Consider the following 26,087-nt stretch of genomic DNA (forward strand, 5'->3'; position numbering starts at 1 on the left):
ACCCTTAAATGAGAAACAATGTGATGCTGGCTGAGTTTGTCTTTCAAAACTACCCCGCGGGGATCTTCTGGGTGGGCAGGTGTGCCAGGATGTTGAGCTCAGTTTACCACACACCTCTGAACACACCGCCCACGCACCACCATTGATGCAATTGTGGCAAACTATCCACGAGTCAGGCGCTCCATTGGCCACCCAGGTCTACCCATCATTCACCCATCACCCTGCCTCACCCTGCCTTGGCGGCTGCATCATGGTTTCTCCATTTCCGCCGGAAATGGTGCCTCTTTGCTCACCCGGCCATGGCCATGGCCACGGCCATGAGTTGTGGTGGCCTCTTGCCCTGTAGTCAGCGGGCCAAATATGTGAGCGCGACGCCAGAAATGGCTCCTTCTGCTCACCCAACTGCCTGCTGATGGACACTGTGTACTTTCTCCTTTCTGTCCATCACTGAAGAATACCATTTCTCCCTTCCCTCAATGTTTCCGGACGACAGCTACCTCCTGTTGCTCATTCATTGTCAGTTGGACTTTGAGTCCACTCTGTGATTGATCTTTCTCTTCCAAACTATCCCCTTAAGCCTAATGATGGCTATCTCTGCCGAGAAGATGACCCTCGTGCATCAGATAGTGATTCAGGCAACGAATGCTTCTCAGATGATGGAGGCAACGAACAGATTGCTCCTCTGTCGGTGGCGACGATGTGGAAGATGGACTAGATGATAAGCTGGAGGACATCGGTGCCTGCCTCCTCAATGAGGAGGAGCATCCCCCGGAGCACTACCTTGAAGAGGAAGCGAACCTTGACCCATCCCGTCTTCGACGGCGACGGTATAGCCCAAGGGCGCGGGAGAAACTTGACTGGGTCAAAGAGCATTGGGAGCATTAGGTAGGTCTGGCTAAAGGTCTTATAAAGCTATCATCACCCCAATTGCGTGGATGAGGGAGCAGCGAGACGCTTCCTCACTGTTAATCCACTGACAGGGGCAAGATGGTTTACACGTGGCTGTTGGGAGGCATGGATGTGGGCAAAGTAACCAATTGCTTCCTTGTAGCAAGCTATTTTTGGAAGAGAGAAGAGGCCGCAAAAAAGCTGGCCGAAGTGGCCTCTTTTATCTTATTTGGGCGCATCTGTTTAGTAATTAGGCAGATCAGACGATCCCTAAGCGCTGTCTGATCGGGTATCAATCGAAGCGGGTATCAATAAGCTCTTAGGCTTCTCCGACTACCACAGCGGAAATATACCCAGTTGGCCTGGCAATCGAATCGGGATCGTAATCTACATCCACAATGTGCATTGGCGCCAATTAGCGACTAGGGCCAAGGGGTTCCAGGACCGTGTGGGCGCTTCAAGCCTGTGGCCATCAGAGCCATCGGGCACTTTGACCATATGGCCTCCCTGACCTGTGGCCGTCATGGGCGCCTGGCCCTTCAACCACACGCATCTTACAAGAACCAGATACGTGCTTTCCTAGCATGGAATGGGTATTCCATACGCAAGGGGGATTTTTATTTAATTCCGGTTTGGGCTATGTGGTTCTGAGATGGGTGCCCCAAAGTCGATCAACCAGCCAATGTACGGGAAACTGTGATGGGGAGATGCTCTCTGGCAAATAGAGATACCAATCATTTTCATCCACCACGCTCAAAGTGCGAGTCAGCCCAGTGCATTCGTAGTACTCAGGATAAAAGCCACTATACTCCCAGTCAATTATTCCAGTAACAATATAGCGGCCGTTGGGATCCTGTTTCACCATTATGTTATCAGTCCTAACATCACCATGCGTGAACACCGATTCATGCATTGAAGTGGAGTGGTCATTTTTCAGAAAGGAACGAAGGAATTCAACGTAAGTGGAGCTGCCATGGTGGCGGGCGGAGAATTGTAGGTCATTGAACTTGATGGCCGTGGTTATATCTTTAAAAAGGGCGCATTCATCAACACGGAGCTCTTTGACCCCTTCTCCACAGACCCCTCCAAGCACATTGCCATCATCCTGTCGAAGTATTCTCAGACGGCGGAAGATTTCATCCAGCTGGCCTTGTATCAATAATTTTTCCTCATGGGACAGGCTAGGCCATGCTTGGGTCAAGGTCATGCCCGGAATGCATGACATGAATATGACCCGAAAGGGCCCAAAAGTGACTAAACCATGCGGTCTTGGTGCAGGAACATCAGGCGCCCATTTTGCAAGGAATTCCAAGCTTGTGTACTCTGTGTAATCTTTGTTTCCTGTAACGACTTTGGCGATGATGTCCTCATTGCACTTGACGACCACACCTCTAACAGGATTTTCCCAGAGCTTTGTCGAATCCCAAAGAAGCTTCTTCAAGGAGAGGAGGAGTGACTCAGCTGTGTCACCTGGCCCACTATGCCCTGACTCTTGTGACTGTGCAAGCAAAGAGATAACCTTCTCAGACAGCGGAAAGATAACTGAAGCAGTCTTAGCAAGATCAAGATGTGCGCGGAACTCGGGAGCCCTTCTCTCAGAAGTGTGTTTCTCTGCGGGTGACAAAGCTGGGGACCCAGTTGCCATTGTGATCCTGCGGGTATAATTTGTTGGAAATGCTGATAGCAGATTGACCTCCGGGTCATGCCTGAAGGTGTCATGAAGTTCATTTAGTGTTCGGAGATTAATTCTCGCAGCATAAGACAGCTGAGAATACTGCGCATTTCGATGCTCATGATGATAAGAGTCAGAGAGCATTGATATTAGATCCACCGCAGGGTTCTTTTCCAAGGCCGCCTTGAATCCCAGCAGAATGTCTCTGTTCCATCGTGCTGCTTCGGCGTTGGAGAGGGTAAGGGCTCGTGGAGCTTCTTCCATGTTGTACGTGGTGGAAGTGAGGCCGGCAGAGGAAGTAGCCTCGATATCATCGGGTATTTCATACTTGGATACACCTAAAAGAAGGTAAAACGGGAGATAGGCGAACTGTTGAAATCCAGCCCATGCTGCCGAGCAATAGTGCCAGAGGAATGAAAACATTACGGACAAGGCGATATGGTCAATGGCGTTCTGAGCATCCAGAGGTCGCGTTGAGGAGTCACGGAGGTCTCTGATGTTGCTGGTTGATGATTGCAGGTCACGACAACCTCCCAAAAATGTCTGGGTAGCTGGAGCACCGCTTCCCCAATCGAATTTCCGTTTATACGGTCAATTATGGCGCATCGACATGGAACATTTGACTGTGGAGAAAAGAGATTTGTTTGCTTTTGGTAATTTGCATAGCGTTCGTTGCCGCCCGTGAGATTCTAGGCGATCCTATTGGCTGGAGACTTCTGAGCGAAACTATTCGGGCTTTTACTTTTTCCGTTTCCAGCTCGGCTTTCGCCAATGGGAGCCGAATCCAGCTTTTTGCTGGAAAAGCTCACACTCAGCAGAGGGTGGAGCAGGTGTATGAAGATCTGATCATTTCAAAACTTGGAGCGGACATCCCAGTCCACCAACCAGAGATGGCCAGTAATAGTTTTTTTTTTCACCAAGCCATGTTCAATCTTCTGCTCTTGTATGCAGGCTGCTCTACTTCGTTCGTCTAAGTGTATGACCGATGACTGAGTTAAGAGCTCCTGATCGGTTGGGGGAGGGCCATCGTAACCAGTAAAACACATGCCATCTGCGATATAGGAGAGCATAGCCGAATTCCCTCTATATTCTTCTGTGGTCTCTGCCTCCTGAGATAGATATTACCGCTCCGTTCTGACGTAGCCGTCTTCTGTTTTCGCTTGGCTGCAGGGTTCACCATGAATTTTAGCTATCCGTGCACCTATCCGCAACAGGCTGGATGTAGACACATCACATGCTCTGTCTGGTGGACATTCATTGACCTAGCAGCGAGAGTAGTAGTGCATCATTTAAAAATCGGTTTGCTGGAGATTATTCAAATAGGTTTTGCAGCCGAATACGAGCTGTATATAGCAGAGAATGCCTGCTGCATTTTCGCGTATCCTCCGTCCAAAAACGCGTTATAGGTGCCTCGATTTGAGGCTTCCGTGTACATTTGCTATGGAGAATATGAGTGGGATCTAGGCCCACCGAACCTGTGGTTGTTCCTCCACCGCGTGCGGGAGCTTTTGGCCACATTCCAGGCATCTCCGGAGTATGTTGCGACTCGAGAGGGGTAGGTTGCGGGTCGGGAGTTGCTTCTCGCTCGGAGGTCTCAGGCAATGGAGGGCGCTCTGGAGGAGAAGAAGAAGGCGTGTTAGCAGATTCAATAACAGAAGGAGCAGGCAGGGACTCAGCAGGCGAAGGTGAGCTGCTAGGCAGTCTAAGCTGCGGACCGCTATTTGATGCTGGCTGCGGGTTTGGTCACCACGGGGCGTCATGGATCGGTGTTCGAACGGCTGCGGGCCTGGCTTCTAGCAGCATGCCTGGTATCCATTATTCCACTCCAGGAAGGAGCTCTGCAGGTATCCCGGAAGAAGGAGACATGTCCGTATGGCTCACGGGAGTGCTGGATGCCTCTGGCGGTCGAAGGCTCAAGGAAGGGAGAATTGGAGCTGTTGAGGCATAGTTTTTGCAGTAACCGTATAGCAGGGTATAGGCAACCGCTGGAGGCTTGCCAGGGCAGTTGAGGACATGCTGTATGCGATTGATTCGCGGGTAACAGTTTTGGGGACTACTGCCTTTGGTAGGGGCTAACATTGTTTGTGCCACGGAACTTAGCTTTACTGTGTCTTGGATAGTCGTCTAGGGGGTAATCAACGGAATAGGATATGATAGTATCAGCAGAATTGAGAAAAAAATGCATGGTTGCGCGAGTGTGTGGAAGCAATAGGAGTTGAGGATGAGATGACATTGCCCAAAGCTCCGCAGAAGTCAGTGAATGGCAATCCAGTTGACAGAGCGGATTGGTTGGCGGTATTCGGTAGGGAGTTTGCCCTGGTTCCTCAACACCAACACCTTCTGAATCAATAACAGCTTCTGAAGGCTGAGGGTAGGCAGTATGGACACCCTCAAGAAAGGTTGGAAGGAAGTTCCAGCACTGAGCAAAGTCAACCGCAAGTTTGGAGGCGTAGGCGCCAGGGACCCTCAAGTTCCAGAACAGGCGTCCAAGGATTTGATCGGTAGTCTGGTTGGGTTCGATCCTAGCTTGTCAGAGAGAATTCCTTAGGGGTCCTGATTTAGGTTGAAACATTTGATCACACCTACTTGGACACGTCGAGCTATCTCGGGATCTTTTGATATGATAGCTTCCAGATCCTTGGTCGTGAAAGTCGTAACAATAGCGTCTTTGATATCTCCCCACACAAGCCATTCCCCCCACCCTTTATAACATCTCGTGACAGATCTGATGAAGGGATAGGACTAGTACCACCAAGTACTAGTACCGAGGGAGCACTGTTCCATAAACAGCTTTCGGACACCAGTTGGTTGGATTACGGATGAGTTCCAACCACCATCACTTCCTCAGTGCCATGATGTAGCTGCCCGCACTAGGGCCTTTTTTCCTCTCCACACTACGGAGTATGAAACCCAAGATGTGACGCTCGCGAAGGTAGCCGCCGGCCATTTGGCTGCTGGCAACACACTATCACAAAACAAAACCTACCTTGACAATCAACCATCCTGACTTCTAAACATAGATAGGTCAGAGTGATCTAGTGATTGGCCATGTCGGCGGCAACTGGGACATATGCAAAGGCCAATGCTCCCAGCAGGATGAATCTGGGAGATAGTGATGGAAGCAAACCTTGCAGTTATAAACTGCTTGGAATCCTTCCAGGACAAGATCTGATGGCTCTCTGCATTGTTATCTTTGATTCCACATAGATGTCACCATGGATAATCTTGCATTCGGAATGCAAATAGTCCAGTGCTAGAAGGAGATACTTTAGTATGGTTGCCATGATTGGAACGGGTAGTCTGTGAATTGGATTGTGGCGAAGAAAGGTCAAGATGCTCTCCCATAGGGGAGGATGTACGAGGCATCTGTGTTTATCCGTGGGCCCATTAACATCAAAAGAGTCAAGAAGCATCCGCACAGCTTTGTGGCCAGGATGAGATTTCGAGCCTCGCTCCAGACGTTTGTACATATTGAGCTCGCCATCCAATTGCTGGCCCATGGATGTAGATGTAATGAATATCTTGAGGGTAACATAATTACAGCGGCTGAAGATGGTTTTAGTTCAGGCATTTAACACAATTTTATGATGGAGATCGGAGGGTCTTACTTCATGTCCCGCGCAAGCCACACCGTCGAAGTTGCTCCGTATCCGAGTTTACCAACAAACTTGGTATCTCTCATTGAAGACCTCCCCAATGCGAACGGGATAGTACCGCGCGGCGACGTAACCTGGGATCGTCTCCTCTTCGATTTTTTGAGCCAGTGGTATCCGGGGAAAGTTCGAATTGGAAAAGCTTAGGGGCTTCCATCGTCCAAACCGGGGTAGGAAACGTAAAAGCGATGGAAGCATCAATACAAATGCAGTAAAATCAAAGATGACACGGATGATACAGGTTCGAAGAGGTGATGGCGTTGGATTTGATGTTGGTGATGCCTGTGATGACTTGTTTGTGCTGTTTGCACGGATGATAAAGCCTCGGCATTGGGTGAACAAAGTTCCGAGTTATTCGCAGCTGTGATTGGACAGGGCCTCCCCAAGGCATCCACTGGGCTAGGGCTTTGCCCTTATCAAGCCAAGGCCGGCCGTTATCACGTTCTGCCCTTGAATATTCTTGCGCGGCCGATCCCGCCCCGCCAACATCAGAGAAATATTTCGTTGCGTTGCCCTTTGATATTTTCCTTTCTTGGAGTAGATAAAGTCTCCTGATTCCGTCAAGCTAGATAGTAGAATCGGTCATAGCGCTGTGATTTACTCTCTCTTTCGGAGGCAGTTATCTTTCGGTTGTCCAGTATGGCTTCTCCCCCACTATGACCTGCAGAGAGAAACTGCGTCAGAAGCGACCGCTCGAGACCTTGACGCTTACTGAGTGTTTATCCAGGTCGATATATTAATCAACTTCTTTTTTTTTTTTTTTTTTTTTTTTTTTGAGTTTAGCAGGATATCTAGAAAGTCCAAACCCCTCCACTTCGACGCGCATTCGGACAAGATGTCGGAAAAATTCTACGTTACATATAACCAGGTACGCCCAAAGATCGGTTGCGCTGTCGAACTTTGAACGGCGATGAAGAATCTAGCCCGTAGTTTGCAGTGCTATAGTTACACAAAATGTACTTTCTTCGGCCGCCGGAAATACCGAACTGACCATACCCTTTTCTAGGTGCATAAACTATGCCAGCAGTCGGCGGATAGAATCCTAAAGGATTTTCGCCCCAATCTTATGATCGCCATTGGAGGAGGAGGATATGTACCAGCGAGAATATTGAGGTCTGTGTCATCTCGCTGCAGTCCATGATAGACAATCTCCGCACCGGCGCAAAAGATCGCGACGCCGCATAGTAGCCAGACACCTCTAACAGATCTCAAACCTTCAGATCGTTCCTTAAGCAACCTGGCGCTCCTAATATTCCTATCCAAGCCATCGGTCTCTCCCTCTACGAGGATCTTGGCAAAGGTGATATCGAAGCTCCGGGTACCAAGGTTACAAGAACACAATGGCTTGATATGAGCTCCCTGGAGATGGCAAACTTGATTGGGAAAAATGTCTTGATTGTAGACGAAGTTGACGATACTCGGACGACTTTGGAGTACGCAGTCAGGGAGCTAGAGAAGGACGTGGAGCTCGCACAAAAGCAACTTGGTCGCCAGGGAGAGAAGACCACTTTTTCGATATTTGTTCTTCATGTGAGTGAATCTCGGACCATTACAGGACATCGAAGTCTTGTTGAAACATGGCGCGTTTTGTTGCTAACTTGGGCCCCTAGAATAAAAATAAAGAGAAGAAGGGGAAGCTACCCCCAGAAATGTTGAAAGAAGACAGATATCTTGCTGCTGTCACCACAGATGATGTCTGGATATGTTATCCATGGGAAGCTAAGTAAGTTTAGCCCATGCATCCTTGCACCCTTAAAACAGCTCAATCTTTCGATCGAATCTTGGCGCCTATTTTGCGAGTGAAGGCTTGGTGATTAGCGCTCGTTGTCTTTTACCGTTGGATTAGATTTCGCTAACCCCGGGCCTACTAATAGGGACATCGAAGAGCACGACAGACTCGCTGTGGAACACCCATTGGTGTCATAACTTATCAAAAACAAGGAACCATTGATTTTGTGTTCGCTCAAGCTGTCTTCGTAGATACTCCGAGCCTGGGAGATATCAAACTTCCAACGGAACAGGAAGTGCCGTATATACTGCAGTGCAAACACCAGGCCTCATGTGTGTCCTCTCTGGGGACTTTGATTGAGGCTGCGGGTAGGTTGGTGTTTGTTTCACCGAAGCAGTTCTGTGAACCATATACCAATCAATATTTGAGGGAAATAAAAATAAAAATAAAGCAACATAGAAACAAGGTATTTCTGATCTTGATGTTATTGGTGTGCCACAAACATATGCTGTATCTCAGTCAAGGCTGCAGCATTGCTAGATCGGTTTTCATCGCATGTTTCTCACCAGGTTTAGCGACGCACCGGTCCCTGTTTCATGGCTGCATGAACACAGCACTAGGAAGTATGATGTTGTGAAATAGCCCATCCAGGCCAGTAAGAGTGGGCATTGTGGAGAGGAATCACCAACTCGCCATCCATAAAAGAGCCCTCCCATTGGGGGGTAGAATAAAATTCATGAAAGCCAGCGAATAAATGGGGACAAAAAATAAAAATAAAAATAAAAAGCCAATGCTGTCGACTCCGTCGTAATCCGAATAAATTTACAATATTAAATATTCAAACCGATCCCTCATGTCTCAGTCCCCATTAAATGCATCGACCCCTTTCCTCAAAAGCATAGCAGATGAAGACCCTGTTTAATCAACTTGTACTTTTGCTGCTCGGAGTTGAGCTTTCGCGGTGGTAATCTCTGCTTGCAACGATTTATGAGCGGCCGGAACGTCGTTGAAGGTAAACACCCCCCAGCCGAGTCGGAAGAGTAGGTACGAGCCGAACGCCATGATTGTGTATGCGGGAAGCTATAAGCCCGTCGCTGCTGTTAGAGGGTACATAAAGGAATAGGCGGTCGAGGGCTGGGAACACATACATATGGAATGATTTGCTCTTGGATTACGCCATTCATGGGAACGAGACCGAGATAGAGGGCGAGGTAGAGCTGTTGGGTAAGATAAATGGTTAGCAGAGATTTCGTAGACAAGTCAACGGGCTTGAAGGTTCAGGCTTACTGATGTCAAAAGGAGAATGATAGAGAGAGATTGCTGGGCACGTGTCATCTCGAGTATATTTTGGCGGGGAGGACCTCAAAAAGGGGGACAGCTCTCGAAGGAATGAAGGTGAGGGCGCTGTGACTGCTGTAGTGAGGTGAGCTAGAAAATATGAAGACCACAAATGTGAATTAGTTATATATAACGAGAGAAAAAGAACAAAGTCCGCAGTTCCAGTTTTACAGATGGCCTCAGAGAAGATATCCTTCTCTGCAAGTTGATTGATAGAGGCGATGGTGGTGGACATTGCTCCTTGTCACGTGACAATTAAGTAAAGGTTGGAAGGTTATCCCCGATTCTCAAGTTCTCCCAGAGAACAATCCTTGGCCGGTCACCAACTGACTAGTCATACCTAAGAAGAATTTTTACTATTCGAGCTGGTTGTGATCTCATTTTGAACATGTTCTTGCTTTTTATCACCCAAAATTTGAAGTTGATTTCATGTATGTTGTTAACCAAGAAGATTAGCTCAGTATCGAATCTTCTACGTTGGTTTGTACGGCCAAACCATATCGAAGAAGGCGTAACTGTCGATTTCAGTTTAAATCTAGAGGCGCTTCGCGTGTCCTCTTGATTATTTCCGTCTCTATTTTATTTTTATTTTGCATACTAGGATGAGGGCGAGAGTAGCCTCTGTTGACGGCCCTCGTCCTGATCATACCCTTTGTCGCTCCTTATATCGGTTCGCTACCGTGACATGTGCTGAATGGCGTTTTGTTGAAGCTGAGAATGAGAATCCTTTGTTATGGATGCCGATCTAGGGCTTGGGACGGTCGCTCCTTCCCGCTGGATCTTGTTGATCTGGTATGAATCATTGGCTTTACACGGTGGCGGAACTGACTTTGATTCCAATCAAAATTCAAGTTCAATGCAAAGGAGACTATTGTGCAGTGCTCCAAGACATCCAAGCTGAGCTTTCAACAGTGGATCTAGTTTCAGTTTGGGAACTTCCTGGCCAGACGGGCTGATATGCGCAGAGTTTCAAAAGAGAATGATCGCATGAAGCTTCGATCTCCCATCGCATCAGTCTAATGGCCGAAAATCAACTTTGGATAAGAATCGGCTTTTTATGCTCCATTCCGGTGTACCCTGTCCGGACGTGGGATTTTCTAGGGATGAAGCAAAATGTGTCGGTCTTGAGCCTCTCATCACCGGTCGCGAGTAACCTTTCAGCCACCTACCACCACGGCACTTTTCCGAAATGCCGAAACTCAATTGCCACAACACAATATCGTAAAACAGCTCTTTTTTTGTGTTTGATGAAAAATCTAAGGTATTTACTCTAGCGCACATTTTATCATCCTTGAGCAATGAGCTAAATGTGCGTCGATAGCGCTGCTAATATTGTGCTAGGTAGTCTTACTGGGCACTCTTTATGTGCTCGAGCCCTTTAATAAAGTATTCTAGGAAGACTGTTGGATTCTCAGTCATTGGGAAATTCCCAAGATCCCTCATCACTTCGAACTTCGCTCCTGGAATCTTGCATGCCGTTTCCCGGCTTAGCTCTGGTGTACACGAATAATCATACACGCCGGTGAGCATATAGACAGGACAAATTTTCGTGTTGATGAGATGCATTCGATCCCGTCCATCCCAGCCCTGAAAGTAAAATTTCAGGTCTCCATGGAACATTTGTACAGCTTGGGATGAATATATCCACCAGATTAGTTTCCTGTTCGACATGGGAGCTGTCGGAGAGATCATTCCACAGACTCTTTCAGCGTTAAGAATGGCCTGATTTTGATCCCCCGGTAAGTGATATATCGGCTGAGTGAGTGGCAGGTGATCGCAAGCCTCACATGGAATAACGCCGCTGACGCCTAGTTCTTCCGCACGCAGCGCCACTGCAAGACACACCTGCCCCCCCATACTGGCACCTGACACTATAGGGCGGTGAAGTTTTAGTTTCTCGATGACTTGCTTGATCGCACTAACGTATTGCTCCTCATCGTTTACGGAGCCCTCGGGTTGCGTTTTTGAACCTGGGTATGAGCGTCCGTGGCCCGGAAGATCGAAGGCGAACATCGTACAGCGTTGCTGCAACTCACAATTATTCATCAAAGCGTGGAACTGGCGGGAATCTGCGCCTGCTGTGTGGAGAAATAAAACATGTTGCGGGCCTGTGCCGGCAGATTCGCAGAAGACTTTACTCTTTCCCCAGCCAACAGAGTCTAACCAGACGTACCGACCGATTATGCTATCTTCTTCTGTTATTTCCTCATATTCGACGTGATCTGCGGAAAGTGGCCTTGAATGAATGGCGTCTCGAATTCGATCAAGGGATATCCTCCATAAACGAGCGTGTCGAATGAACGATGCCATATCTCCTAGTACCTGCATACCGGGATTATGCCCCAAGACCCGCAACATGCCCCAATACGACTGCCATGGCGCGCGGGGAACAGCCGCGAAAAATTCCTTCCAGTCATCTTGGCGTGCTGAGAGTGTAAATTCGGCATCCCCTGCAGGCTGAGCTATCTGCGCCTCGGTAACTAGGCCATCATGGATTGAGATTTGTAGCGCAGTCTCTGAACCGGCATCTTGGATGGCGAACTTCGCGGTTACTCCATTGGCCGATGTTTGAAATTCCAAGTCGGCGTTGATGGCGGCTGGAATATCCGCAAGGGCGGGCTGTAGGACTGCTGGGATCATGCTGACGCTAAAGAGGAAAGCGCGATAGGTATACGAGAGACCGGATTTTGCGAGAAAGGCGAGCTTCGAGATTTGGTCGACCAGTCGTAATCATGCCGCATATGTACTCTCAATATGTATCCCTTGTCAATATGCCCAGTGGAGGAGCTCTAACCTCCGTGATTATCTTGCAGTTGGGAACTGTGGGGCATAGTTCGAGCAGGGCTCTGTTGACTGGATGCGTGCCCTGCGCGCGGAGGTTGAACTTCCGCGAAGTCATGGGGTACTCCGTAGTCCGAGGGATTCTCGTTATCCTCAGCACACTGGCTTTCGAGAGCGAACACGTCTCATGCAGAGGACTCACGGGCCTCATTATCTGAGTAGTTCTCCCGTTGCTTCTATTCCTCTTCTCCTTACGGGCCTTGATACAGCCCGATCTACGGAAGACAAGAACAAGCGCCACTCTGATTTTTATCTAGTCAACTCGAGGAGTATGTCCGAGAGCCACAGCAAGTTATGTAGCATAGCCCGAAGGTCTCTCGGAAGTCGACGCCACTACCCCAGATTTTCGAAATGCCAACCCTCGTCGCAAGCCCCAAAGCCATTTGGCGTCGGCTAACCGAACCTGTCCATCGGGATTTATTATCCCGGCCGTTGCCACGATTCCGAGATTACAGGTCAGTAACGGTATCAATACAGGATTACAATGTTCTATTGGCTTGAGTCTTAGCTGTACGGTTTCAGTACCGTAAAGCTCTATCTCGAAACCAGCTCGCAGACCAGTTACGGTTTCGAGAATAGCGCCATCGTGTCGCTGCTCCACGCGGCCGAGAAACATCGCAGCAGGCGGGGAGAGTGGAGTCGGCGAGGTTCCAGAAACAACCCGTCCATCATCCGCACCGCGCTGCGAAGTGCGGAGTAATTTCCTGGAATTCGTTGAGCGCCTTGCCCAGGCATTATGCGGGAAACGGAGAATGAGTTCAGTCGATGGAAGGAACCTTGATGGCCCAAAGAGGGCAGCATGATGGGTAAGGATGCTATAGAAGATACATTTGTAAGGCAGTTTAAGCATAGTACTCGGTACACACGGAATGATTAAACTTCCAACGTTTGAGACATAGAATTCAACATAGTCAAACGAGCTGGAACAGAGAGTCTTCGCCACCAAAGTCAATCAACGAATCAAACGTCTCCTCGAAGTCTTCACCCCGCCCACCGAGACCATCATTCAAACCGTCCAGTGCGCCCTCCGGCTTCGCAGGAAGTCCGTTCTGCTGGCTCTGCGGATTGCGGTAGTCCGTGTGACTGGGCGCAGGATCCCTCTGTGCTGCTGGCGCGAATAACTTCTCCAGCTGCTGCAACGTCTGTATACTCATCGCGTACGCGCTCTGATTCTCGGGCGGAGGCGTTAGTGTCGGTGGGGTCTTTTTGGTGCTTGCCAAGGAATGTGGGAATGCACATGTCGGGGGAGCAACGCGGCAGTTTGGAGGAGACGAGCCAAAGCGGGGTTCTCGCCGGTTGGTGAGTTGGGCGTCGACCTTGCGGATGGTTGATTCCAGGGTGCTCATCGTGCGACTGGCGGCCGCGTGGCTGTCGCGGAGCTGCTTAAGGAGGGATATGTTCCTTTGTGGGTCGTGTAGGGCTAGCTGGCACGCGTCTTCAGTGGGAGACTGTGGTGAGGGCGGCTCCAGAGGGCGTGAGGAGGGATATAGATTTTGTTGAGATGCTATGTGATATCGGAGGTGATCTTGAACTTCGGGGCTGAGAGTTTTGCGCTTAGTGCTATTACCCGGCGGGATGAGTCGGACCTTTTCATTGGGTTTGAATTTTGGATGCTGTGGCCTGGGTGATAATGAATCCCCCTGGCCGTATTGACTGAGAAGAGTCAAGTACTCAAACATCTTGTCCACCACACGAGCCGGCATCACACTAAACCAGCGTGCTAGCTCTTCGTCGCAAGGTGGTAGTTCAACAAACTCAGCTTTCTCGAGCTCGGTATGTTCTGAGGCAAAGTGGGCAGGAGATCCTGTTGAGTTCGGAGGTGTACCAATGCTGTATCCAAAATTCCCTTCCCAGTCGTCTGGAATGGTAGCAGACGACGGTCTGCGCACAATGTCTGACGGGACGCTTCCAGCGTCTGGCGTGGAGCTGTCCATGCGTAGAACGGCTTCAGAAATCACTGCGCCCAAGGATTTACTACAATCGAGTCCGATTAGCCAGCGTTTTCGATCTATAGGGTATTGAACCACTTACTCCCTCTTCGCCGTCCGTGTTGGTCTCTTGCGCTCCGGGATGATACATTCTAGCTCATCCAGTTTGCAATTGTAACATGGCACTCCATGATCGGAGACACTGCATCGAACCTTGCGCGATCTGCAAGACTGGCAGGCTTTGGCAGCTCTCTTCCTCGTCGCTCTTCCGTCATTGTTGTCCAAGGCGGCTTCAGATGCCGTGCGCTTCTGAGGACTATCGTGCTGAGAAGATTCTGGCTCCGGAGAGCTATGTTTGTAGCCCATAGTTTCGTCCATTTTCGAAATTTTGTTTAAACAAAGCTTTATTCTGACTGAAACGTCCTTGACAAGCAATCGAGCTGACGTTGAAAATTCTGGAGAACGGCCAGAAGAAATATAAACCACAAAGACCCATAACTACCCCTCAAAATCTCAAGCTCCTCTTCCTATACGATGCAGGAGCCAGGGCCCAGCTCGTAATCCAAGCCGTGGCGTTGATTCGACCAAAGCCCCGACCCATTGGTGCCCTTGAATGGCAGTGGAGCGCAGAGGGAGAAAGGGATTGGGGCCTTTCTGTAAGCGGAACATACCCGAGACCAAACTCAGAAGTATGGGGTGCAGAACCACGGACTCTTCCCCATCCTCAGCCCCAGAGCATGCTTAGAGGAGCCCCAGGAGTGGGATCCCAACCATGGAATGGCTAATTAAACTCAAGCCGGCTGGAGCCAAAATGCGAATGCCGGTATTCGGCGCTTTCGAGTTCGAGATAGTGCCGAAGTGCCGACCCGCTTGAGCACCAAAATACCAGCCGACCTCAACGAGGAACGGGACATCTCGTGGAGCAAATCTGAACGGCAAAGGATTCCCCAGTCACAATGAAATATATGATGACCAAGCTGTTCCTTCAACGATTCTTGACTCTTCGGATGCGAGAAAATCCTGATCGTGATCTGTGCGATTAGGACCTAGTGACTTCAACGGGGGGTAGCAACAGGAGCCGGACAGGCAGGTAACTATTTAAACAGTTGGCAAAATTGGTCAAAGCGCCAATTCCTACGTCAGCAGTCCTTTCGACCGTGCCAGTGGTCTGACGGTTAAGAGTTCAAACCAGCCCATGGACTCCGTGGTTGGGTCCCGTCAGCCGAAGGGCTCTGGTTAGCTTAATGTGCGAACTATTTTAACTAGTTAACTAGTTTTTTATGTTTGTATTGTTTGCTTAGAATCTGAAGCTATTTTATCATGACAGAGCGACCGAGCCATGGCCTTGGGAGAGACATACACTTATTACAAGATAGACTTTTTGCAGAACATCCACATTGAGAATGAAACCCGAACAAGTATCAAAATAGGATATGGACCAGCCTGACGATGCCAAACAATTCTCTCGCTCCTTGATCCCTCTTCTATTGCAATATACTCTATATGATGCGTTTGACCCCCGGGAAAAAAAGAGTTTCCATTACGCCCTCGACTTTATGTCTGTCTTAAATTTATGATACGGGTCGCATAATAATATTATAGAGAACGTTAACCCTAGTCAAGAAACGCTAGCCAACCACTCGACAGCGAGCGCTATCTCGGAAGAGACACTGGTCGTTACGGGAATTTCATGACCACCTCCATGATCGTATACCCGTCTGATTTCTGGCTTGCTGAAGTGTGCCAGCTGAATCGAGCAGGGATAACGAGGGTCCTTGCTGCCATAGATGTGGACAGTGGGAATGTTGATTCGCAGACAGTCAGGGATAAGGGTTATGTCTAGACCATAGACATTATGAAGGCCAAACTCCGGTAACAGGTGCGGCTTGCCCGTATCCCGGCGGCGTGTGCGCTCCGATCCTCGTGCTTCCAAATTCTCATCCGGGAGCTTCTGGCGGGTACGTGGTCTGCTCTTAGTCTGGACAATTTCCTCAACTTCAGACTGCAGAGTGTGGATTTGAGTGGACATGGCTTCTGCAGTTTGGTTGTGGATTTGCCACGCCCGTTCGGGCACATGGATTCCAATGTGCTCCAAAGCTGGGAGTGGGATCCCTCCGCATATGAAAACGACGGACTTGAACGGAAGAGGCTCCTCTGGGTGTTCGTTCTGGTGGAAGATAATTAGAGAGGAAATCACGGCACAGCCCTGAGAGAAACAGAGCACGCCGTCGTAGGGCTGAGGTTGCCGTCGCATAAAATCAAGAAGCCATATGTGCGCATCGGCTATGCTGGGCGGGCTGATGTCTTCCCAAAAAGTGTAATTTGGAGGGAAGAATAGGGCATCGAGGCCCCATGCGGGATCTGTCTTGTGCGGTGCATCGATAAAGTCGAATGTGTACTTGTCGGGGTCTAGATACGACCGGAACGTAGCTATAGTTATAAATGAGAGTCCCCGCGAGCCTCAGTTAGTGAAAATGGTTAAACGGCAGCCTCTGCAACGAGTAACTATTCTCGTAGAGAGAGAAAATTTGCAACAAAGGGAGAAAGAGGCTTACCAGTCTGATTGCGGAAGATAGCGCCGCTGGTGCCCTTACCGTGCAGGCAGAGAAATCGCATGATGGTTTCTTCCAAATGATAGCTTTCTCATCCCTCGCCCGCCAGAACAAAGGAAATAGAAGTACTCCCTAAGTTTATTCTTTTAATTTTTTAATTTTGTTAATTTTTCTTCTCTGGTGCAAAAAGAGACTGGTGCAAGCCTTTCAAGAACAATGCCTCACTCTTCCAACCACAGACCAGTGTAAGCCATACGGGTATGTGCGCTCCGTTGGCATTCTGCTCAGCCCAGTTAAAATAAACCTATTTCCCCGATTCCCGTTGTCGAAGCCAATTTACATGAAAATAGCAATCCGACAGCTTGCTTACCGGGACATTTAGCGGATAACTAGCTATCAGCAGAGAGGTATTTGAATGCAATACTCCGTACATGTTGCTGGTGCCTAACTGCTGGAAATTCTTCCCCAAAAATCTTGACTTTTGGTCCCGACCGGGGAGCGAACAAAAATAACTATCCGCTGCCGAATGTCGATCGATTGGGGGAAGTGCGCTTGTTGGCCGGGCTGCAGCAAGAACAGGGATCGGGAGGACAAGGATTGTCCCGATCTAAAGAAAGACGGCTGCGTGTGTAGGGGTCGAGGTAGAATTGCTGTGAGTATGTAATTATGTTTGAAATGAGCTTGATTTCCAGTCAACTTGTATAATGCGTTCTTCATCTCAATTATCCCGTTGATTTTGCAGTTGTCTCAATATGTGTGAAATTTCTGAACTTCAGGCGCTGGCTAGGGAGATATGCGCGGCGACAAACCTCATCACAGGGCATGATGCCCTCGCCGGAGACTCTCATTCATCATCATCTGATGATGCTCCCCTTAATGTACGAGATGCCAGACAAAGAGTCCTCAACTCCGCCGCAAAAATCCAGCAGTTGATCAGCGAACCTACAGAATTCCTTGTCAACCTATCGGTTGAGGTATTTTCTTCTCTAGACACCTTTTGGTCAACGATACAAGTAGAGCTAAAGGAAGCCCACATAGTACCAATTAATTGCAAGTATTCAATGGCTCTGTCACTTCCAGGTGCTCGCGGCGATTCCTCTGCAAGGTTCAGTCCCATTCTCCGACTTGGCCAGTGTCTGTACACTGCCTGAACGCCGCCTTCGTAGTGTGGCACGCATGGCAATGACAAGAAACTTCTTGTGTGAGCCAGTTCCGGGCCATGTCGCCCACAACGCCGTTTCCCGCCTGTTTGTCACCAATCCTGCCTATCTGGGATGGACAAGGTTTATGACCGAATTCTACATGCCGGTCGCGTCTAAGTTCTCCGAAGCCACTGAGAAATGGGGAGACACAGTTGCCGGGAACCAAACCGCAGTCAACTTGGCCATGAACACCCAATTGACAGCGTTCGACTTTATCACCCAATCTCGCGAATGGGGCAGGTTATTCTCCGCGTATATGAAGGGTGTTCAAGCAAGCAGGGCGACAAATGTGAAGCATGTGGTCGCGGACTATGACTGGGAAGCCATGGGGAAGGCACTAGTGGTACATGTAAGGCTCTAAAATGCGAGTTCACGCGCAGAGATGCTAACTTTCTTCTAGATAGATGGTGCTCCGGGGAATGTCTGCATCGCTTTGGCAGAAAGTTATCCTGCACTTAGCTTCATAATTCAAGACACACCAGAGACTGTGGGAAACTGTCGAGGCCTTCTCCGTTCTCAGCCAGAGAACGTTCGCAAGCGCATCACGACCGCTGCACACCGTGCTCTGGAGCCACAGACCGTGACAAACGCCGACGTATATCTCCTTCGTATGGTGCTTCACAATCACACTGACGACGAAGCGTCTCGTATTCTCGCCAATTTGGTCCCGGCATTGAAGCAGAACCCCTCTGCGCGAATTTTGATTGTCGACACTCTACTCCCCGAGCCCGGGAGCATTGGAATCGTGGATGAAGGTCTTGCACGCTACCGGGACATGACGATGATGGAAGTTTTCAATACAAAGGAGCGTGACAGGCAGGAGTTTGAGGATATTCTAAACAAGGCCTCTGACGGGGAGGGAAAACTGGGTATTGTGGGTGTGCGAAGGTCACCCGGGAGTACATTGTCCGCCATTGAGGTCTCATACCATGCCTACAATGCAGGCAATGCTTTGTGATGGCCTCGACGGACGCGCCATTATTTGCTTATGTAGTTATTATAGTGACAATTATTGAAACATTGGCGTTCGATTCCGAGGAATAAACAATGCACAGTTGCAAATGGTTGTTCCTATACTTCGTAGTGTCATGTTTCCATTCATCAAGCTTAAAAAAACAGGACTCACATAAGCTAACTCATTCTTTTCATAGTGCCACGCACGGTGCCAGGATGACCAGTTACTTTGGGCCAACAAGGCACAGGCTACGAGCAGGAGGCGTTGTCACTATTTCTGCAACTGCGCCAAAGGCGTTTAGGCAAAAAAGCCCCCAGCCACCTGACCTCAGGGGCCAACCGGGAGGGAAAAACCTCACCGCCGGTATGTCGTATAAATACTTTATCCGGTCTGATAAGCAGACTAGCCATAAACAGACTAGCGTGATGGACACCGCATCCCTGACGACCGAGCAAGGTTGGGGAGAGTTTTTGACATCGCCAACTCACGCGATTGTGTAGCTCAAGTGGCCCTTGCAGCACCGATCAGGGTCAGGATGGGTACAGCATGCATGGTTGGTGGGCCGTCCATACATATATTTTTCATTGGACTCCCAAAAATGAATACGGGGCACTCCGTGATGTTGGCCCCAAGGCCCATATGTAGGGAGCCTCAGCCTTGTAAGTGAAAGCCCTCGAAACACGGTCGGTGGAGAGCTGATTACAAGTTTATTTATATCTTCGGTCGTCTTGGAGGCTGACCACTGATCGAAATCGCTTTGTTTCTCTGCGAGGAAGGCCTTCCAAGCCCGCATCTTCTTTGTACTCGTATAGAAGCCGGCCATACGCAGTATACACCCATTAATTCTCAAACTTTAGCAATGAGTCCCGTTTAGAGGCTTCGGCCCGGTTTGAGGATATTTCTGTCCTGAAACGAGAAAGAGCAAGACCCATATTTCATGCTTGGCATGTTTCGATTTGCAGAGAACGCCACTCGCTGTCTTCGCCGTTATGGGTTCTCTGGCTGTTAAGCTGACAGGATGGCATGGTTTCTACCGTGAACAACTTCGGTTGACTCACCTGAGCTAGTGTTTCAATGAACCTTGCCCTATACTGGACTCCGGCAGGACGGCCTTGTTTGGTGACTAGAGTCCACAAAAAGGACCCAGTGGCCTGCCTGAGGTATTACCCTTGCAGAGGGTGCTATCGTGGAATCTCGACCAACCTTTGATTAGGATGACCAAGGCGCTGCGCGAAGTGATGCTCGTATGCCGACGCTGCGGTAAATCCACGAGAGTTATGCAAGTTTTTTGTTTGATATCCCCAGTGGGCCCGCGTTCTAATATTAACACCCAATTTTTGGGAACTCACAGCTCCATGGTACTTCCCCACACGGCTAACAACCAAACATGGAGGTTGAGGTTTGACCGCGTTGGATCAGCCCGGCAGCGGCTCACGCTGCCTAGATCCAAGCCATTCCGAAAATTGGTTGATCCCGAAACTCCATTAACTACTTGGCTTCTAAAACAGGCTTCGTGTTCAATGACTAAGGATGCTTATTCTGCTCCCGACCATCGTGGTAAACCGTGTCTGCATCTTTGCCTACACCTTTCCTTGAGTTGACCACGGTATACTCGGCTAGGCCGGCGAGAGTAATCATTAACTTTCTTCCATAGACCCTTGCTATCAATCCAGTCGTCGACTTTCGCCCCTCGGCTTTAGTTCACAATATATTCACAAAAGAGAGGGGTGTCCATTCTTACCATTGATGACACGCATGGTTGGTCTATGAAAACTGTCACACTCATTGTGGATGGCCCAACGGCTCTACTCCGCCTACTGAAAAGTCCTGCGTCAAGCCCAGCCCAGTGCAAGCAACCCTCTGGAACCTTATGCACATCAGCAATCGAGCTTATCGTTGAAGCTTTCCAAGGCCCTTCATATCCGGCTCCCGTCCAGTCCCGAGCGAGAGGTAACCACGCCAAGTTTCGCAGAGGACTGGGAGTAGTGTACCTCAAGTATTTTTTTTTTTTTTTTAATGCATTCTCGCGTCTTCTGGCCCCCTATTGAACGAAGTCGCCACTGTATGTCGTCCATATATGCCTAAGTTGTCTGCAATGCCATCCTACACAAAAGCACTAACTGATTAATCTTGTTTGTTTGATCCTATCAAAAGCATATAGGATCCTGCCGATCACGGCCCGAGTGGAAAAGCACATATTAATGCGATAGGAAATAATGTAAGATCCACACCCAGCTGCAGCGCTGCCAATAGCGACATATTGTAGACATCCAGGGTAAGTTTCACGTCGTAAACACAGACAATGTGGATGCGGAAATGGGTTTTGAACATATTACTCCGAATACGCGGATGAAGCGGGGTGGCAGGATGTTTTGTTGCCTTGAATTTGTGTATTTTGATGATTGCAATTGACGGCACGAAGATGTGGCAAACGTGCTGTAGCCATTATCAAATCAAAGAACTATTAGCATCGGAAAAATAAGACGAAGTCGACCAGACACGAGGTTTCCGACAACACGACGCGGGGAGTTTACTAATGGTTCGAGGCCCTGGTCACGACAACCAGGCAGGTTGGTGGCTTAGACGTGCGATTTAACAGGACAAGCTGAAGTGCATTGAACACCGCTTCAGCTGTTGGATGGAACGAGGCTGGCAAAGCGGACTGCAGTAACTAACTGGCTGTGGCACGGAGTAAAGAAAGCATACATTCAATCTCGGCCTGGTTATATGTCTACGCTTTACCCGTTCGCATGCATACGTAGGTGGTCTAATCCCAACGAGCTCGCTCATAATATAATCTTTTCAAGCCCTTTTTCCTAATGAGACGAGTCGACAAGATATCACCCCGCACCGAGTTGATAATGAACCGTCCACCAAGGTCCAAACAGAAACTAAAGGATAGCTGCAACAACTGCGCTTTTGCAAAAGTGAAGTGCAACAGAGCCAAACCAGTCTGCTCCCGCTGCGAGGACCGAGATCTGGTTTGCTTCTATGGGCCATCCCATCGATTTGGGAGACGGCCTGCAGCCAGCAGGATCGCTGAGAAGCGTGAATCCAATAAGAATGCGCTGGAAAAAGTCGTCCCATTGGCTCCCGCGCCGTCGCTGCCACCGCCGCCGCCGTACAGTCTCGAAATCCCACCTCCACTCACAGCGCCCGCTGGAACTCCGTCGATATATGAATCCACCCTCATCACAGATCTCTCCATGGTAGAATCCTCTCTACCGTTTGGATCGCACAACGAGACCTTTCCCTTGGCCTGGGATGAGCCGCTTTTGACGGCAGCGACGTGTCAATTCTCTGGCATAAATGAGTTTAACGATCCCAATGGATTCTGGAACGCGATGGATTCTTCGTACTATTCTCTCATGGACACTTCTTTGAACGCCCTGCAGACTCCGCCAGAGGATGAACCGGCAAAATCGCTTTTTCCCAGTGAGCCAGCAATTTCAATGCCCCCAGTGTTGAATCGCGCAGCGACAGGAGACATCCAGCATCCGTGGATGGGGATCAGAACCGCTCCAGACTCGCCCTCAGTGTTGCAATCGACCACAAATCCGGGACACGATCCTCATAAGTGTCCTGGAGCGGGAAGCCATAGCTCTCAATGCATGCCCGCTATCCAGTCCTGTCTTGCCAATCTTGACAAAGCCGCCTCCGATCTCGACATAGAAACAATTATCCGCACCAACAGAGAGGTCTTAGAGCAAATCATGGAAGTTCTGGACTGCTCGTGTTTCGCCAGCAATGAACAGCTCCAACTATTAGCTGTTGTCCTGGCGTTTAAAGTCATGTCTCGATACGCGGTGGCTGCGCTGGACGGACAGCCTTCTGCGTCAGCGTCTACGGGCACTGGGCTCTCTTCGCCAGTGAATCGTGGAATACATGAGCGTGCCCGCCTGGTGCTGGGTGAGCTGCACCGGGTTGTGCGGCTGGTTAACCGCCTGTCCGGATGCTTCAAAAAGGAAAAAATTGCCGAAACAAGTCCTTCACCCAAGCTAGCTGGGTCTGAGGCGTCGTCTACCGAATTCTCAGGGATGGGTGGGCATCATGTCTCCGCATCCGTTTTTGTCCAGCTGGAGGAAGACCTCCACCGTCGCTTCCGAGTTCTAAGGGATGATATCATTGCTGTGTTACGATCTCTATGAAATGATGGGTTATGGGATATTCATGGAGCGGGCGTTCAGCCTTTGCATTTGTTGGTTGTATTGAGTTATTGTTGTCTTCTTCCCTATGCGACAGGCGCATTGGGGGAATTCGCTGTGAATATGTGCCTTGAGCTTTGATGTATATGCATGATAGTTAAGAGTTGTAGATACCAATATATGAAGACAAAAGCATGGGCTTTCTAGTGATACAGTTCATCTGTCTGATCGTTCGCAGACTCAAAAAAATAACTACGTAACTACTTGCAAAGTGCCTGTTCAGCAACTGATGACCGCCCCGGATGGAGTAAGGCCGATATGGGCAAACCGATTTCCCCGAATGCTGAGTGTCGGCAGACGGATGAGAGATTCGGGATCCTTCAATGTTGGTATTAATAGAAGGAGCCCGTGCGGGACGATGATCTCATCCGATCGAGATAAATTGCCATGCAGCCGTTGGGAGCGAGTTGGTGCGGGTTCGGAATTGGTCCTTCGTTCGGCCGCAGTCTGTCCGCAGCACTTGCAGGGATGCCGGATCGACCCCCTGATTTGATTGGCCTTTTGGACTCCGAAGATCCCTGCAGCGCATCGAGTCGGCGAGACTCAAGTCCGTCAACCACCGTCGTGAAGAGCGAATCTCCAGATCAAGCTTCTCATTCAGATTTGTTAGTCCGGTGTTGGCAGCATGGGTTGGATGATCTACCCGTAGTCCGTTGCTTGCAGAAAAAATGAAATGAGATAAAACATGGCCGGCGAGCCGGTGTGCTCGTCGCTACGTGCTTGCTTCATCGTGCCAGTCTGCGCGTGATCTCTTGAATCCTTTCCTCTTACACGCTTCCATCTAGAGACAAAAAAATATCCAAAAATGTCTTTATCACCGCAAGATGGCAGAGAAGCTGACAACAACAGCACGTCCGTGCTGAGTTCTTTGGATGGCTCTCCGCTCAGCAGTGAGAACGAAAAGTCATCCATTGACGAGAAGGGCGATGGAGTCGACTACCTGCCCATCGGCCTACGGCTGATCGGGATCGTCGTTAGTCTCATGCTGGGCGTGTTCTGCATGGCCTTGGATAACACTGTGAGCTCCCGGTTTCATTTCCTATACCTCCGTCTCTCAGGCCCTTTCCCATGGGTGGTTTTGAGTTCATTTCACCCGATTTCCGCTAACTTATTCTTCTCTAGATCATTTCCGTGGCCATTCCCAAAATCACAGACGAGTTTCACAATCTCAATGACGTGGGCTGGTATGCGTCTGCGTACTTGCTGACAGGTTGCTGTAAGTGGGAAGAAGCGATCACCACCTGGTTTGCTTGATACATGGGCTGGGTGCTAATGTGAATCGGTCAACAGCCTTCCAACTTTTATTTGGCAAGCTGTACACATATTTTAGCATCAAATGGGTCTTCCTGATCGCTCTTTTCATCTTCGAGCTGGGCTCCTTGGTCTGCGGAGTCGCACCCACGTCCACAGCTCTGATTATCGGTCGAGCGATTGCAGGTCTTGGCAGCGCTGGTTTATTCACGGGCGCGCTGGTCACGATTGCGCATACGGTGTCACTGGACAAGCGACCGATGTTCTTCGGATTGATTGGGGGTGTTTATGGCGTAGCGTCGGTGGCGGGGCCACTGATGGGCGGCGCGTTCACCGACCATCTCACCTGGCGATGGTGCTTCTATATCAATCTCCCTCTCGGAGCTGTCACCGCTGTCGGGCTTGTGTTCCTTCTGAAACTAAAAGAGAAGAAGAAGGAGTCGCTTCGAAACCTCTTCTGGCGCCTTGATCCAATTGGGAGCGTCGTTTTCGTTCCCGCCATTGTCTGTCTGTTGCTCGCCTTGCAATGGGGAGGTGTCAATTACCCCTGGTCGAATGGTCGGATTATTGCACTGTTTATCATCTTCGGGCTCACCCTTATTGGTTTCTGTATCTTGCAGGTATACCTGAAGGAAAATGCCACTGTCCCAGCTCGCATTGCCAGACAACGATCAATCGCATCTGCATCCTTATTCGGGCTCTGCATTGGCGGGTCGTTCTTCATCTATATCTATTTCATTCCAATTTGGGTATGTTATCCCCCCCCGGATTGCTTCGCTCGAGCCCAAATAAATTAAACTAACGTGACTGGGGATAAAACAGTTCCAAGCCATCCGAAATACCAGTGCCGTGACTGCTGGCGTCTATTCGTTACCACTCATCCTAGCTGAGATCGTGGCCATCGTGGTGTCAGGAGCTCTGGTCACTCATCTTGGCTATTTTGCTCCGTTCTTTATCGGCAGCAGCGTACTTATGAGCGTGGGTGCAGGCCTTCTGACACTCTTCACAGTCGACACCCCGCAGAAGGAATGGGTCGGATATCAATTTCTGTACGGCTTCGGAGTCGGGCTCGGATTCCAACAAGGTGGTGTCGCGGCCCAGGCCGTCCTAAACCTGAACGATGTCTCGATCGGCACAGCAATGGTGCTCTTCCTTCAAATTCTGGGCGGATCCGTGTTTGTCTCCGTCGCTCAGAATCTGTTCACCAACCGCTTGGTTGAAGGTATTGTGAAGCTGAATCTGCCTGGACTGAATCCAGAGGCGATCGTACACGCCGGAGCGACTGGCCTTCGCCGTGTAGTCGACCCAGACTATCTCCCTCAAGTTCTTGTGGTGTACAACGATGCGATCCTGAGAACCTTCCAGGTCGGGTTGATTTTGAGCTGTCTGAGTATCTTGGGGGCCGTGGGCATTGAGTGGCGTAGTGTCAAGGGGAAGAAGACTGCAGGTCCCGGGGCAGCATAACTAAGGGGTGTGTGTTGGATGTGTGTTCGATTTAGGGACGGTTGAAGGTTAAGTTATGAATTGGTTCGGCATGTATTGTTCAAGCGGGTTTAATGTTTATGAGAATAGATTTTCATTATGTGGAGTTGGTCTGTCTTTTTCTTTTCCCCTTTTCGTTTTCTTGTTTTCGTTTCTTTCGTTCGGGCTTTGCTGGCAAACTTCCCCCACTTGTGCTGTTTAGGATTTGAGACAAGCAGCATACTCTATTTGGTGTCTGGAGTTCAGAGGAGTTAATATGGATTCATGGACCTGAGTTATGTGTGCATAGTTCTTGATATCCGAGAAGTTGGTTGTATATACAGGAATTCTTACATGTTCAAGCATTCGAAGTGCTTTTGAGTCCTGAACCCCGGCATCTTGAAGTATATTT

The 26,087-nt window shown here is 49.4% G+C and overlaps 12 protein-coding genes across 12 annotated transcripts; 6 read left to right on the plus strand and 6 right to left on the minus strand.

The window, feature by feature from the left end:
- Positions 1-476: 476 nt before the first annotated feature.
- On the plus strand, positions 477-885 carry D8B26_004671 (uncharacterized protein; the record flags this gene model as incomplete). The annotated part of the gene is made up of 2 exons (XM_066124556.1): positions 477-516; positions 674-885. 2 exons carry the CDS (start codon positions 477-479, stop codon positions 883-885), a joined length of 252 nt encoding a protein of 83 aa, XP_065980637.1.
- Positions 886-1,525: 640 nt separating this feature from the next.
- D8B26_004672 (uncharacterized protein) lies at positions 1,526-2,983 on the minus strand (the record flags this gene model as incomplete). Its single annotated transcript, XM_066124557.1, has 1 exon — positions 1,526-2,983. The coding sequence occupies one exon, from the start codon at positions 2,981-2,983 to the stop codon at positions 1,526-1,528; it is 1,458 nt and encodes a 485-aa protein (XP_065980638.1).
- Positions 2,984-4,940: 1,957 nt separating this feature from the next.
- On the plus strand, positions 4,941-5,108 carry D8B26_004673 (uncharacterized protein; the record flags this gene model as incomplete). The annotated part of the gene is made up of 1 exon (XM_066124558.1): positions 4,941-5,108. The coding sequence occupies one exon, from the start codon at positions 4,941-4,943 to the stop codon at positions 5,106-5,108; it is 168 nt and encodes a 55-aa protein (XP_065980639.1).
- Positions 5,109-6,990: 1,882 nt separating this feature from the next.
- On the plus strand, positions 6,991-8,525 carry HPT1 (hypoxanthine-guanine phosphoribosyltransferase). The gene is made up of 5 exons (XM_066124559.1): positions 6,991-7,081; positions 7,220-7,326; positions 7,434-7,743; positions 7,824-7,936; positions 8,088-8,525. Exons 1-5 carry the CDS (start codon positions 7,049-7,051, stop codon positions 8,137-8,139), a joined length of 615 nt encoding a protein of 204 aa, XP_065980640.1. The 5' UTR covers positions 6,991-7,048; the 3' UTR covers positions 8,140-8,525.
- Positions 8,426-9,478, minus strand: D8B26_004675 (uncharacterized protein). Its single transcript, XM_003070441.2, has 3 exons — positions 9,230-9,478; positions 9,091-9,159; positions 8,426-9,022 (listed from the first exon to the last, which is right to left on the minus strand). The coding sequence occupies exons 1-3, from the start codon at positions 9,275-9,277 to the stop codon at positions 8,861-8,863; spliced, it is 279 nt and encodes a 92-aa protein (XP_003070487.2). The 5' UTR covers positions 9,278-9,478; the 3' UTR covers positions 8,426-8,860.
- A 1,149-nt stretch (positions 9,479-10,627) lies between these two features.
- Positions 10,628-11,920, minus strand: D8B26_004676 (uncharacterized protein; the record flags this gene model as incomplete). Its single annotated transcript, XM_003070442.2, has 1 exon — positions 10,628-11,920. One exon carries the CDS (start codon positions 11,918-11,920, stop codon positions 10,628-10,630), a length of 1,293 nt encoding a protein of 430 aa, XP_003070488.2.
- A 493-nt stretch (positions 11,921-12,413) lies between these two features.
- On the minus strand, positions 12,414-12,971 carry D8B26_004677 (uncharacterized protein; the record flags this gene model as incomplete). The annotated part of the gene is made up of 1 exon (XM_066124560.1): positions 12,414-12,971. The coding sequence occupies one exon, from the start codon at positions 12,969-12,971 to the stop codon at positions 12,414-12,416; it is 558 nt and encodes a 185-aa protein (XP_065980641.1).
- Positions 12,872-14,788, minus strand: D8B26_004678 (uncharacterized protein). Its single transcript, XM_003070443.2, has 2 exons — positions 14,153-14,788; positions 12,872-14,095 (listed from the first exon to the last, which is right to left on the minus strand). Exons 1-2 carry the CDS (start codon positions 14,425-14,427, stop codon positions 13,033-13,035), a joined length of 1,338 nt encoding a protein of 445 aa, XP_003070489.2. The 5' UTR covers positions 14,428-14,788; the 3' UTR covers positions 12,872-13,032.
- An 879-nt stretch (positions 14,789-15,667) lies between these two features.
- D8B26_004679 (uncharacterized protein) lies at positions 15,668-16,665 on the minus strand (the record flags this gene model as incomplete). Its single annotated transcript, XM_003070444.2, has 2 exons — positions 15,668-16,479; positions 16,605-16,665. The coding sequence occupies 2 exons, from the start codon at positions 16,663-16,665 to the stop codon at positions 15,668-15,670; spliced, it is 873 nt and encodes a 290-aa protein (XP_003070490.2).
- A 688-nt stretch (positions 16,666-17,353) lies between these two features.
- D8B26_004680 (uncharacterized protein) lies at positions 17,354-18,761 on the plus strand (the record flags this gene model as incomplete). Its single annotated transcript, XM_003070445.2, has 3 exons — positions 17,354-17,575; positions 17,640-18,152; positions 18,204-18,761. The coding sequence occupies 3 exons, from the start codon at positions 17,354-17,356 to the stop codon at positions 18,759-18,761; spliced, it is 1,293 nt and encodes a 430-aa protein (XP_003070491.1).
- A 2,517-nt stretch (positions 18,762-21,278) lies between these two features.
- Positions 21,279-23,240, plus strand: D8B26_004681 (uncharacterized protein). Its single transcript, XM_003070446.2, has one exon. It carries the CDS (start codon positions 21,578-21,580, stop codon positions 22,904-22,906), a length of 1,329 nt encoding a protein of 442 aa, XP_003070492.2. The 5' UTR covers positions 21,279-21,577; the 3' UTR covers positions 22,907-23,240.
- A 326-nt stretch (positions 23,241-23,566) lies between these two features.
- D8B26_004682 (uncharacterized protein) lies at positions 23,567-26,045 on the plus strand. Its single transcript, XM_003070447.2, has 4 exons — positions 23,567-23,981; positions 24,086-24,179; positions 24,254-24,963; positions 25,037-26,045. Exons 1-4 carry the CDS (start codon positions 23,769-23,771, stop codon positions 25,676-25,678), a joined length of 1,659 nt encoding a protein of 552 aa, XP_003070493.1. The 5' UTR covers positions 23,567-23,768; the 3' UTR covers positions 25,679-26,045.
- Positions 26,046-26,087: the final 42 nt, after the last annotated feature.

This window comes from Coccidioides posadasii, chromosome 2 (genome assembly GCF_018416015.2).
Source record: "Coccidioides posadasii str. Silveira chromosome 2, complete sequence".
Lineage (NCBI taxonomy): Eukaryota > Fungi > Ascomycota > Eurotiomycetes > Onygenales > Onygenaceae > Coccidioides > Coccidioides posadasii.

Excerpts from the sequence above, each read along its gene's own strand:
- HPT1 (XM_066124559.1), top strand. The coding sequence starts at position 7,049 with ATGTCGGAAAAATTCTACGTTACATATAACCAG. Across the intron at positions 7,082-7,219 it reads TCTACGTTACATATAACCAG|GTGCATAAACTATGCCAGCA; the intron begins GTACGCCCAAAG and ends ACCCTTTTCTAG. Across the intron at positions 7,744-7,823 it reads TTTCGATATTTGTTCTTCAT|AATAAAAATAAAGAGAAGAA; the intron begins GTGAGTGAATCT and ends TTGGGCCCCTAG.
- D8B26_004678 (XM_003070443.2), bottom strand. The coding sequence starts at position 14,427 with ATGGACGAAACTATGGGCTACAAACATAGCTCTCCGGAGCCAGAATCT. Across the intron at positions 14,096-14,152 it reads ACACGGACGGCGAAGAGGGA|TAAATCCTTGGGCGCAGTGA; the intron begins GTAAGTGGTTCA and ends ACTCGATTGTAG.
- D8B26_004675 (XM_003070441.2), bottom strand. The coding sequence starts at position 9,277 with ATGACACGTGCCCAGCAATCTCTCTCTATCATTCTCCTTTTGACATCA. Across the intron at positions 9,160-9,229 it reads TCATTCTCCTTTTGACATCA|CTCTACCTCGCCCTCTATCT; the intron begins GTAAGCCTGAAC and ends CTTACCCAACAG. Across the intron at positions 9,023-9,090 it reads AAGAGCAAATCATTCCATAT|CTTCCCGCATACACAATCAT; the intron begins GTATGTGTTCCC and ends ACGGGCTTATAG.
- D8B26_004682 (XM_003070447.2), top strand. The coding sequence starts at position 23,769 with ATGTCTTTATCACCGCAAGATGGCAGAGAAGCTGACAACAACAGCACG. Across the intron at positions 23,982-24,085 it reads GCATGGCCTTGGATAACACT|ATCATTTCCGTGGCCATTCC; the intron begins GTGAGCTCCCGG and ends ATTCTTCTCTAG. Across the intron at positions 24,964-25,036 it reads TCTATTTCATTCCAATTTGG|TTCCAAGCCATCCGAAATAC; the intron begins GTATGTTATCCC and ends GGGATAAAACAG.
- D8B26_004681 (XM_003070446.2), top strand. The coding sequence starts at position 21,578 with ATGAGACGAGTCGACAAGATATCACCCCGCACCGAGTTGATAATGAAC.